Raw genomic sequence first — 13,433 nt, 5'->3', positions numbered from 1 at the left:
GTACTTTCTCTCCTGAAGAGATTGCATAACAAAAAGTAAACAGCCCCAAAGATGTCATCATTAACATGAGGAGAGAGACAGACCCAAAGTATATTTTAGAAAATGGATAGAGAGAGATGGATCCAGTCAAGAGGGATGCTTTGTCATAGATGGCACACTATTAACATTCATTCTATCCACCACAGGTACAGAGTGGCCACAATATGTACTATTAGAAAATGTACTGCAGCAATTTGCACTGACAATTCCAGCAATGCAGGCATTAGTTTTAACCTTTAAACATGTAAAGAAGAAACTTGTCTGATTTGGGCTAGATCAAACACAGACTGTTACAAGGTAGTGAGTGATGCCAGTATTGAATGCTCAGTGTTATTTTGAGACATAGAGAGGAAAGTTGTGTGAAGTTATGTGCAATGTGAATTGCAAATCAGTTTCCTGGCCGCTAAAGCACAGATAGATTGCTAACTTGGCCAAACAACAAAGGATGCTTGGTACATTGGCCAAGTCAAACAAATGAAATCACACAAAAACATCCACACACCAGCCGCACTGTAAACACAGAAGCCAGGTGCTAATGATATTAGCATAATGTAAAAGGCAACAGTTATTCTGCACAGTCATCCCCAGCAACTTATCCACCAAACAAGGGTTAGCCCAGAAAGGCCCCAGGTCCTGCAACACAAAGGTACTAACATTAGCATGCTATCTAAATGATTGTTTCTTGTTTCAAATGAATAGGTGTCTCTGAGGAAGGGTCACTGGACCCAAAATGTTATCTTTGATTTCTCTGCACAGATGCTGCCAGACCTGCTAAGCTTTTCCCGCAACTTCCATTTTTATTTCAGATTTACAGCATCTACAGTTCTTTCAGTTTTTATTAGGTGTATCTCCCTGATTGGTCAGAACTATTGAAAGTTCCAGACAATCAACTAAAAGGTATAAAAGCAGAGTTCACCTGCAAATCTGTGTCTTGGAATCATCGGAGGCCCCCTGAAGAGACGTGGCCAAGAGGCAGTGACCAGCTGACCTGACCATCCAGAGAGAGAGAGAGAGAGTGAAAGCAGCTTTGCAGACTCAGAGACCCAAAGCATTGTAATCTTAAAGGGCCAAATAGGATTAGGGATAGTATGTTTAGTATTAAAGATTATTGTAATTTTGTTCCTAATAAAGTGGGAGTATTTTGCTTTGGTGCTGGTTTGTGTTCATATTGATTTGACTGCTTTGGTATCGTGGCTCACCTGGGCAAATTCATTCATAACACTGGTCAGATTGGTCTGCAACTTGTTTAAAGATGAATCAGACAACACTATTTAAAGGTAGTATACACATAAAATATCTGCTACCATCTTATCAAATTAATTGCTTATAATTAGATACTCTGTCCATCACTATTTCTTCTATATTATTGTGTTCTGCAGTTATCAGTTTATCAGCTAAGCAGTTAACTGTATTCATACCTTAAACATACAGCAACTGAAATAAAGATGTGTGTTGTCAATAAGTTGCACAATGTAAACAAACTTCCTCTTTGATATAATGTGCCAGAGTTCTGTTCAGTGCTGTAAAAGAGCCTGAATTTCTGTCTGTTTATTTTTCATTTTTTCCTGATCAGCTTTGAAGTAAGATAGTAATATGTACTTTCTATAACTGACACATGTTGAATATATTGCAGAGCTTTCTGTGTGCTGTTTCTATAATAGCTGGCAAACGAAATGTGGTTGTACCAATAGAGGACAGCAAAGTTCACAAACAGGAAAATAAAATGAACAACTCTCATGTTTGACAGAGTTTATTACATTTTCTTGCAGTAACGGTAACAATGACATTAAAAGGCGACAAAGAAAAATGAGAGAATCTTACTTATTCACTCTCTCACTGATCAGTATGTAGCCCAGAAAAGTATAATTAAGTGAAAGGGAAGAGGGTACAACTTGAGCAGACATGTTTTGATGCTGTTGGACTTGAATCTGGATCTTTTAGCCAAAAGGTAGGAACACGACTACAGCTCCACAAGAACCCAAAATAGATACATTAAAGCATTCTTTCTGTTTGATCCAATTCATTACGTTAAAAGATTTTGCATTCTGTTAAAGCTTTCCTTCATATTGGAATATGCTTGTGCATGACTAACATTCAGATGAGACAGAATACAGTTCTGGAATATTCTAAATTCAAACCATTAGTAAATTTCCTCATTATTTTACAGAAAGTATGTAGATTTATATATAACAGAAATGCTATCTCAAAGATATCAGTGACCTTTTGGAATATGAGAAACACAGTTAATGTTTCAAGTCCAATATGATTTCTTCAGAATAGTAAGTGGACTCATTGCTAACTGTTTCTTTCTCTTCCCAGATACTGACCATCCCACTAAGTTCTGCCACCACTTTGGTTCTCTTTCAACTCTCCAGCAACTGTAGTTGTTTTATTTTAGTCTCTTGCATTGTTGTGAGCATGGATTCATCCTTTGTTTAAAGCAAAATCATATTAGAGTAGAACTAGTTGAAGAGGTTCGATTGTGTAGCCGTCAATCTTGATAGCTCTCATGGGTTTCAATAATATTTGGTGATCAGATTCTAATGTGGAAAGTGCTGTTACAAAGAAAATTCACAGAAATGTTAGGATTCAAAATTTTCCTTCTGCCATTCCTATTTCAGTCATGTGTGAATTCAAACAAAATGTAAACAATGCTGTGCAGTTTTATTAATATTTTTAAATATTTGAGGGGAAAATGTGAGATTGTGTAGATGAGCCAGACTTGAACATTTCAAATCAAAGGAATCATTATATTGAACTTTTATCTCAAAATGCTACTCAGTACGGTCTTTCTTCATTTGTAGCTCATTCTGACACAGCTAGTATCTTTAAATACACTTTGTCAAGGATACGATGTTTAATCAGGTTTGATATGACCACTAAGCAGAAGTAGTACTTATGTTCAGGCAAAATTATTTACAGAATTATTGTTGGATATAGTGAGGATAGATTCTTTCCTCTCGCAGATTACATAGGAGCAGGAGTACAGCATACCATTTTTCTATTTGAGCCCACTCCAATTTTCAGGAGAATGATGGCTAATCTGGTTGTGCTCTTGGCTCTATTTACCTGTCTGCATCCCAAATCTTTTGACTCTATTGAGTTTATTTGAAATATACCTAACACAACCATAAGATGTTCAGCAGAAACAGGCTACTTGGGCCATTGAGTCTGCTTTGCCAATCAAGGAGATCATGTTAACCTCAACTCCACTTTCCTGCCTTTTCTCTATATTACCATTGACTCTCTTACTGATTAAAAATCTGTCTATCTCAGCATTGAATACATTTAATAAATAAAATCTGTCAGCTTCAGTATTGAATATAGTTAACGACTCAGCCTCTATCGCCCTCAAAGTGACAAAGAATTTTACAAATTCACTATGCTCTGAGAGAGACATTCTACCTCATCTCTGTCCCAACTAAGTGTTCAGTGCTGTAAAAGAGTCTGATTTCTTTCTGTTTATTTTTCATTTTTTTCCTGATCAGCTTTGAAGTAAGATAGTAATATGTACTTTCTATAACTGACACATGTTGAATATATTGCAGAGCTTTCTGTGTGTTGTTTCTATAATGAAATGTGGTTGTACCAATAGAGGACAGCAAAGTTCACAAACAGGAAAATAAAATGAACAACTCTCATGTTTGGTAGAGTTTATTACATTTTCTTGCAGTAACGGTAACAGTGACATTAAAACGCGATAAAGAGAAATGAGAGAATTTTACTTGTTTAGTCTCTCACTGAACAGTATGTGAGATTAAGCTCCTTGTTCCTACACTCTCCCAAAAGGGGGAAACAACCTCTGCACATCAAGCTTTCTGACATTTATATTCCATTCCCTTTTAATTAAAGATCAAAATGCTTTTAGAGTTCCCAATACCTGTTGAATTTAGACACTAGCTTTTTGTGATGTATACACAAGGACATGTAAATCCCTCTGCACTGTCGCTTTCTGCTGCCTCTTCATTTAAATAATATTCAGCTTCTCTCTTCCTGCCAGAGTGCATAACCTCACATTTTCCCACATTATGTTCCACTTGCCAAGTTTTTGCACCCTCACTTAATCTGTCTATATCCCTCTGCAGACTCTTCATATCCACCTTCCTTCCCACATAATTTTGTGTAATCCACAAACTTGACTATAATACATTCACTTCCCAAGTCCATTGCTATGTAAATATAGTAAATAATTGTGGCCTTGGCACTGATCCCTGTGGTACTCCACTAGTTACAGTTGCCATCCTGAACCTGCACTCCTTACTCTCACTCTCTCTTCTATTAGTTAGCCAATCCTCCACCATATAAATATACTACACCAACACCATGGGCACGTAAATAGCTCGTGGAAATCCATATATATTTCATTGACTGGCTCCCTTTATCTATCCTTTCCAGCAGTTGGTGTTTTTATTTTATATAATGGAATATTACACGATATTACAAAAAGAATTCAATACTAAAGTAAGGAGGTTATGCTTCAGTTTACAGGGAATTACTTAGATCACATCTTGAATACTGGGTATAGTTTCGGTCTCCTTATTTAAGGAAGAATATAAATGCATGGAGGCGGATCAGAACAGGATTATTAGATTGATACTTAAAATGAGTGGGTTATCTCATAAGGAGATTTTGTACAATCGGGACCTGGTTCCACTAGAGTTTTGAAGAATAAGGGTTAACTTTCTTGAAGTGTATAAGATGCTGAACGGGCTTCACAAGGGTGAGTTCAGAACTAGAGGACGCTGTTCAAAAATTAGAAGTTGCCCTTTCAGTAGAGACATGAGGATTTATTTTCAGTCAGAAGGTTGTGCGACTATTGAACTCAGAAGGTTGTGGAGGCAGGGCTGTTGAATATTTTAAAAGCAGAGACGGATAGATTCTTGTTGGCAAGGAAATCAAAAGTTATTAGGTTAGATAGAAATGTAGAGTTCAAAATACAACCCCGATCTTATTGACTTGTGGAGCAGGCTCAAATGGCTTTTGCTCCTAATTCGTATGTTCATATTTGTATTCATAAACTGTACTCACAATTTCTCATCTCTATCCAAACTGATTTTATGATTTGATTTTTTTGAATTAAAGGTCACCTCTCAGTACTGAAATAAAACCACCCTTGCTTAACAAAGCTAACCCATCACCTGTTTTTAGCTTTCTATCATACTGATATGTCAACATTAATCTGTTACATTAAGATCCCAGCTTTGGTCAAATTTCAACCATGTCTCTGGAATGTCTAACAGGTCATATAATTTTTTATCTGTGCTCACAATTCATCCCTTTTGTTGTAACTGGTACAAATAATGCCTTAAACAGTTTTAAACAATCTCTGGCCTTTTCTACTGATGATCTCTTAGGAATAGATGTTCTCTCTTCCTGTCACAACTGAGTAATTATAACCCAATTTGCTGCCCTGCTGTATTATTTTGTTGTTTATTGTTGCTACATCTCCAGCAGTCAGTTAGCTCAGTTGGCTGGATGGCTGGTTTGTGATAAAGAGAAAAGTTAACAACACAGGATTCATTTCCTTCTCTAGCTGAAGGCTTCTGCTTCTCAACCTCTCCACTCACCTGAGATATGTTAACCCTCAGATTAAACAACTACTATGGCATGGTAAGACAATGGCAATGTCACATTTACCTTTTCTAATTTTATCTCCCTTTCTCTAAATCCATCCCCCACCATTTAGTTCAAAGCCCTGTCTATGGCCCTAGTTATACAACTTGCCACAACATTGGTCCCATCACCATTCAGCTATAGATTGTTCCTACTGTACAGCTCCCAATTTCCCCAGTATTGATGCTGGTGCCTCAACAAACAATTCCCCCAGAACAATCTTTAAGCCACACATTCATCTTCCTTACCCTATTTACATTGTTAATCAATGTTTTATATTCTTAGCTCAGTGTGAAACTTGAAAGGGCTCAGAAAAGATTTACAAGGCTGTCGCCAGGGTTGGAGGGTTTGAGCTATAGGGAGAGGTTGAATAGGCTAGAGTTGTTTTCCCTGGAGCGTCAGAGGCTCAGGGGTGACCTTATCGAGGTTTATAAAATCACAAGGGGCATGGATAGAGTAAATAGACAAAGTATTTTCCCTGGGGTCGGGGAGTCCAGAACTAGAGGGCATAGGTTTAGGGTGAGAGGAGAAAGATATGAAAGAGACCCAAGGGGCAACCTTTTCATTCAGAGGGTGGTGCGTGTGTGGAATGGACTGCCAGAGGAAGTGGTGGAGGCTGGTACAATTGCAACATTGATGGGTATATGAATAGGAAGGGTTTGGAGGGATATGGGCTGGGTGCTGGCAGGTGGGACTAGATTGGGTTGGGATATCTAGTCGGCATGGATGAGTTGGACCAAAGGATCTGTTTCTATACTCTACATCTCTATGACTCTATGACTCTATGTACTCGTGACTTTGAGTCTCTCCTTAAATTCCATTTTTAAATACAGCATGGCTGTTTTTACAAGCATGCAGACCAAACAGACTTAATCCGACTCTGTGCTATGTTATCTGACCTTGTGAAAGGGAACAGTGGCAACTGGATGCAGTAGCCCTGTGCTTCAGAGCAGGAATTCCAGGATTCCATTTGTAATCAATGTCCTGTAGTCCCAGCCAGAAAAGATGTACATGGATGAAATCGAGGATGGCTATGAGCTCCTGCCTTATTGACAAGCCACTTGCAATTTCCAGAGCAATATTCCTCCTTTCCTGGTTTCATGAAGTTCCTTGCTGAGGTAATGATCCACTAATACGCTGCATCATCAGTTAACTCACCAAACTGCCATTAATTACTTGACAGTGTGTGGGAGGAACATAGCCAAGGCTGTTCTTGTATTGACTGAAGGTTTTGAAAGTTCACTTTTTGCCACTACCTTTGGATAGTAATTTTGGGCCAATATTCTCTTTGCAATTGCAATATCCCAACTGAAGTTCATGTTAAAATCAGCATCAACCACAGCAAAGCAGCGAACTTTACTCACAATATGGCTGCATTATTCAGTTTCCTCTGAACTATTAGTTCTCTTGAGAAGGACTCAGGCTTGAAGCATAGTTTTGAACGACTAGATGGTCACTACTACCACATGCTAGGAAACTGCATTGTACACAATTCAGTATCTTCATGAGATGGGCAAAGAAAAAAAAACAGAAAAGACAATTGTTGCAAACTACCTTAAAATTACCTCATAAAATCTGGAGCACGAGTGATCATGTACTCAAAGTCAGCGAATGAAAGCTTTCCGTCACCATCTAGGTCTCCTTCCTCCATGATTTTGTGGCACACCAATTGAACTTCTTCGTGTGACAGTTCCTCATCACCTGTAAGCTTACCAAGCATCACCTCCAGGTCTGATTGGCAAATGAAGTTATCACTGTTGAAGTCTACATAAAATAAGACCCAGATACAGCAATGCTATATCCTGAAGTTCTGCAGGGCTATAATTTGATCTGTGCATTTTTTGTTAGTAATTTGAACTGTTTGCTATTTTTTTAAATTTAAAAGCCAAGGTTTTAATAACATAACACTGCCAAGGTTGAAACAAGCAGGAGAGGAGAGTAATGAAATTAAACACCAGTTCAGGGACAGATAGTTCTCCTATAACACATGTTTCTTAGTGATTTGTGAATTGCCCACCGTTTTTTAAATAAAGCCAACTCCTGTCCACTGTTATGCGAATCTCATCCCTGGCACTAGGTGTCGTGATGTGCAGAGGTCTGGACTCGGCTTCAGGATTATGTGATCAGTCGGCTCGTGCGCTTTCTCGTGAAGGGGTTGTGAAAGGCATTGTGACAGGTTTGTGATGGTGCATTTGGAAAAGCATTGTGAAAGTGTCTCTGCAGCCTGAGGACAAGAAGCTAGGAGCAATCTGTTAATTTGAAAACTTAAAGAATTGAGACAAGAGTGAAATTGCACTGGAATTGACTAACAGTAAAAGGACAGTTTTGAGGAGCAGTTTGAAACTTGGCTTTATTGTTTATAACAAGAGATTTTCTCTTTCTTTTCATTTAAAAAATATGTTTAGATGTTAAAGAATGTCTGCAGACTCATATTAATCTGTTTCAGTGGCTAATCACCATGGTAACCAACTACAAATACATACCAGTTCAGGGGCTTGGACATGGTCAGCCAGCTGCTCAGGGTGGTCAGAGTCAGGAAACTCTGCACATAGTGAGTGAGAGAGAAAAAGGTGGGTGGCACACTGTTACTGTTGGTGCATGTGTGGAGATGTTCTGAGGGGATGAGTAGGCTCTGCGGAAGAAATTCAGGGTTAGTCAGGGTCAGACGTTAGTGAGGATGAGAATGAAGGGAGGAGATGTTGCAGGAAATGGTGGTACAGTAGCAGAGACAGAGTGAGTGTGAGGTATCAATGAGAAGATGGTGACATTTTCACTGGCAGAGTGGATCAGGTCATTGATCTTCTTCTTACGTTCTGTGCATTCCTTCAGATGGTTGAGACTGTACAGGTCTAGATGGTAACCCTGGTCCAGGTTGATGTGGTTCCAATAGAATAGCGTCCTCTGTTGGCCTGGGAGAAAAGGATATTCTGCCTTTGCATCTCCCCATCCCCATCCCCATCATCAGCATCTCCATGTTCCTGCCCACAAAGAGAGGCACCAATTTTCCATTGTCTGTCACGTCCAGGGCCATCGTCAGGAACCATGCAGGGCAGCTTCGGACTGACAGCTCTTGTCTGGGTGCACAATACCTTTTTAAAAATGTTGCTGCACCATGAATGTTGGTCAATTCTGGGTTATCCAGGAAGTGGTGAGTTGTTTTGGAAATGGCATATGGTATGATGGTGCTAAAATGTGTGAGAGGGACATCAAAGTGTGAGGTAGTGAATAAATCAGGCCAGTTTTGTAAAATAAGGTGATAGGTGTCCCCAAGCATCACAATGCGAAACCCTCTGGAAAACTAGACAAAATTGATACTTAGTGAAAGGAATTAAGATTCAGCTCTTGATCTGTCAAGGCAGGTTTCACTCTGGGAATTGACTTGCGCAATGTTACCATTGGATGGGGTCAAAAGATTGGCTATTATGTAATGCAGCCAGCAGGTAGAGATGCCAATCAAGAGTAATCAGTTGAAGATTCTGATAAATTGCACTGTACAGTAGCATAAAACAGGTTAGTTAAAAAAGGTCAAAATTTACTTAGACCGTGCTATTATTTATGTTAGGCTAGCTACTATTTTTGTTTTGATTTTTACTGGTATTTTTGATGGTTTGCCCCAACCCTGATTTTACAACAGGCCCCATTATTTCTGTTGCACGATTTTCTATAACATAGCATTGCACAAGAACACTGTTATAGGAGAACTACCTGTATATAAAAAGCCTGCAAATTGTAAAAGTTTTATTCCACTTTCAGAACCTGCAATAAGCAGAAGATACTATGGTGAGTGATAAAAATTGAAGATGCAGAGATGAGGAAGCCTGAATGAATTCTGGCAGATCTGTAATTTTCAATCATTTTTATTGTAATAAAGATACCCTCTAGAAGGCAAGACCTTTTTTTATTTTTTTATGTAGGTTTTATTTCATTTCCCATGCAACTGAATAACTTGATTTTGATATCAGATAGCCAACAACAGTTATCAATAAACCCTTTTCACATGTGAAATACATGTGACAATAAAGAATATTCTTGCTTTCAATTAATAAGAAAGGTCCAAACTTCATTTAATTTATAAATAATTTCTATCCATTCTGTTACAAAAATTTGAACACTTACCGTATACTTTAAATGCATAATATGCCTTTAAATGTTGAGGTGTCAGATCACTTAAGATAGAGAACATATTTAGAAAGTCATTAAATGACATGTTATCCTGCTTATCCTCAGAAAATACTTGAAGAAGCTTTTGGTGAAAGGGATTTTCCTGGAAAAAGAAAGAATTTTGATGCTCAAGCAGAAGTAGAAATATACCGAGGGTAAATCCATGTGCTAAAAAATATGAAATAGTAAATTTCTTCTTGTCTTTCTGTGATTTTAACTGGAAATTGCCCTGAGATCACAGACAAATGTTGAATCAGGCTGGGGCTAAGATGATGTACCCTTATCAATAGTCAAATAGCCTTGTGACTCTTAGGTCTCACAAATAAAAATTATCATTTAACTATGCTGGCAGAAAACAGCTAATTCCCATTGATCATAGCTATCTACAGAATGGAAATACAACAATGATCCTGTTAAATAACAAGGAGCTTTGAGAAAATATGTAAAACATTTGCCTAAGACTTTTCTAGTCTGATGTTAGCGTCTGTCAGTTTCTGCTCAAGTTCAATGCTTGAGCTCCTAACCCTTGAGTTAAAATCATGACGCTAATCATGTCATTGAACAGGAATGTCCCCATTTTCCTCCTGCCTGGATTGGCAGCTTCCATCTTGCCAGAATGCCAGCAATTATGGTAGAACCACATCTGCAATGCAGTGTAAGCCCATGTACCATGTCTAAGCAGAAGTGGGTACTGCAGATACTGGAGATTACAGTCAAGATTAGAGTGGGACTGGAAAAGTACAGCAGGTCAGGCAACATCTGAGGAGCAGGAAATTTCCTGATGAAGGGTTTTTGCCCAAAACATCGATTTTTCCTGCTCCTCGGATGCTGCCTGACCTGCTGTGCATTTCCAGCACCACTTTAATTTAGATACATGTACACTATCTGGCTACATAGTCACCTCATTTTGACTAAATTGGACAAATTTGAAATTAGGGCAATATCATCAAAGTATCAAATGTCTCAATCAGGACAGACAAAGATTATTGTCATTCAATCTCTCACTAGTACCTTTAGCTCTGGCATCTCGCTAATGAGTTCCAGAGGTAGCTTGATATCTGCACTATCATTGAAGTAACGTGGTACAATCTCTGGTGCCAAGGCATGATATCTGTGATATAACCTGAAAGGAAACAGAAACCAAAACAAAACTGTAATCAGTACCAAAACCAAAACGATTCATTTTCTGCACACGAACACTGATAAATAATGAGAAACAAAGAGACTAGCTCTTAAGCCTATTAATCTATTTTGCTGAACTGAAAATATATCAAATTCAAAGCTATATGCTTCAAAGAATGCAAGATAAGTTTCAAAAGGATTATTTTGGACACAACAATCAAACAATTGGTGAGGTGATGGCCAAGTGCTATTATCGCTGGGTGATAATCCTGAGGCCCATGTAATGTTCTGGGGATCTGCATTTGAATCCTGTCATAGCAGATGGTGGATTTGAATTCAATATTAAAACAAATCTGGAATTAGGAGTCTAAAAATGACCAGGAATCCATTGTCGGGAGAAACCCATCTGGTTCATTAATATCCTTTAGGGAAGAAACTGCCATCCTTACCTGGTCTGGCCTAAATGTGACTCCAGACCCACAGCAATGTGGTTGACTCTTAATTGCTCTCTAAGCAATTAGGGATAGGCAATAAATGCTGGCCTAGCTAAAGATACTCTCATAAAATTTCAGGGGGAAAGCATATATCTTCCTAAGTTCATTAAAGCCAACTCAAGACAGATTTTTATAAACTATGAACCAAGATGAAGTTTAGGACACCAGGGAGAAAGTACAAGAGAAAACAGGCTAAATCAGGATGCCATGATCAGCTGTTGCTAAGCTCGGGTTTAACAGGTAGAAGATTATAAGAGGAAGAAAAGGATAGCAAAAGAAAATGGGTGGAATCTTTAAGAGGTCTGAGTGATGTCAGATATTGGGATGTGAGACAGAATTGGGCGACCAATGCAGCGAGATCCATTATGACATCTTTTCTGCTTTTCACAAGTGGAGTGGGAAGATTGTCACTCAGCAGCAGTGCGTTGACAGTTCACACTCCTTATTAATTGTTGAATGTCTTGTTAATGCCACAACTCACCTGATTAATTTTCAGCCTCCTGTCTGAGCCAACTCGTCAAAAAACTAGATGTTGCAAAAACTCAACAAGGAAACCAGAGCTTGTACCTGGCAGATTCAGATCGCCACTGCCTGTGAACCACCTCCATATTGGTCACCACCCAACAACACCTCAGGGCACAATCCACAGGCATCAGCCAAATGCACTCCTCCTCCATGCATGTTTACATCCACCATCATATTACATCTACGACACATTGGCAGTGTGCACAGGGCCGTGCTGGGGGCCAAACTAGCAATTTGCATTGAAAGGCTGTAGTGGGAACACTTTGCCCACAGGGAGGGGCACCCAGCTGGCAAACTGAATGAGGCTGCACCGCCGGGCTGTCCACTTGAATTCACAGCACCCAATCACTTAGCGCCTCCCTACAAGTTCACAGCATCCCTGCCCTTGCCATGCCAAATACCCCAGTCATAGAAGCAGGCAGTTTGCCTTGTTAGTAAGCGATCCTCAGTGTAAGAGGTAAATATCTTGCTGTAGGGTGGTATGCTACATCAATCTCACACCTGCTCCATTGTGCAGGAATCAAACATGCGCAATGTGAACAAAATGCCTGTGATCACACTCGGAGTGGGCAGGGTAAGTGGCCCAGTGTATGAGTGAGGGAGCTATGCCAACAACCTCAAGCAGGGCTTTTAAAGGGGAACAACAGAGGTCTCAGGTCTGTGAAAGGTGTCGTACATGGGTAAAGGGGCTGCTTACTCCCTGGCCACCCTGCAGCATAGTCACTCTTAGGAGTGGCCAGTCACTGCTGGACAAATCTCTCACAGCGAAACCTTTGCAGAAAGACAGAGCCAGACATTAGGGATGTTTTCAGCCAGGACAGTCAAACATGACAGTAGCAGCCAATGCCATGTGTTCACATTGATGTCCATACAACAGAGGATGTAGTAAGCTGTCTGCGCAGAGCTTCATCTTTCACAGCTGTGTGCCTATGAGTTGCTGCCAGCTGCTGTGGAAACACATTGAGCCCGTAACAAAGAGACTCACCTACCTCCTGCAAAAATGCCATCCCGTATTCCCAATTCCTCCACCTCTGCCGTATCTGCTCCCAGGAGGACCAGTTCCACTACAGAACACACCAGATGGCCTCCCTCTTTAGAGACCGCAATTTCCCTTCCCACATGGTTAAAGATGCCCTCCAACGCATCTCGTCTACATCCCGCACCTCTGCCCTCAGACCCCACCCCACCAACCGTAACAAGGACAGAACGCCCCTGGTGCTCACCTTCCACCCTACCAACCTTCGCATAAACCAAATCATCCGCCGACATTTCCGCCACCTCCAAAAAGACCCCACCACCAGGGATATATTTCCCTCCCCACCCCTTTCCGCCTTCCGCAAAGACCGTTCCCTCCATGACTACCTGGTCAGGTCCACACCCCCCTACAACACACCCTCCCATCCTGGCACTTTCCCCTGCCACCGCAGGAACTGTAAAACCTGCGCCCACACCTCCTCCCTCACCTCTATCCAAGGCCCT

The 13,433-nt window shown here is 40.1% G+C and overlaps 1 protein-coding gene across 1 annotated transcript in view; it reads right to left on the bottom strand.

Annotated features, from left to right (window-relative positions):
- Positions 1 to 2,533: 2,533 nt before the first annotated feature.
- Positions 2,534 to 13,433, bottom strand: part of LOC140482520 (calcium and integrin-binding family member 2-like) — a 48,616-nt gene continuing 37,716 nt past the window's right edge. Inside the window, exons 3-6 of the mRNA XM_072580077.1 lie at positions 10,825 to 10,936; positions 9,769 to 9,916; positions 7,218 to 7,416; positions 2,534 to 2,594 (exon numbers count right to left, since the gene is read on the bottom strand). Coding sequence (XP_072436178.1) covers positions 2,573 to 2,594; positions 7,218 to 7,416; positions 9,769 to 9,916; positions 10,825 to 10,936 — 481 coding nt within the window. The 3' untranslated portion in view covers positions 2,534 to 2,572. The remainder of the gene's footprint in view (positions 2,595 to 7,217; positions 7,417 to 9,768; positions 9,917 to 10,824; positions 10,937 to 13,433) is intronic.

The sequence above is a fragment of the Chiloscyllium punctatum genome, chromosome 1 (genome assembly GCF_047496795.1).
Source record: "Chiloscyllium punctatum isolate Juve2018m chromosome 1, sChiPun1.3, whole genome shotgun sequence".
In the NCBI taxonomy this organism is placed as follows: domain Eukaryota; kingdom Metazoa; phylum Chordata; class Chondrichthyes; order Orectolobiformes; family Hemiscylliidae; genus Chiloscyllium; species Chiloscyllium punctatum.
The sequence above is the reverse complement of the archived record's forward strand: the minus strand, read 5'-3'. Positions and strand labels throughout refer to the sequence as shown.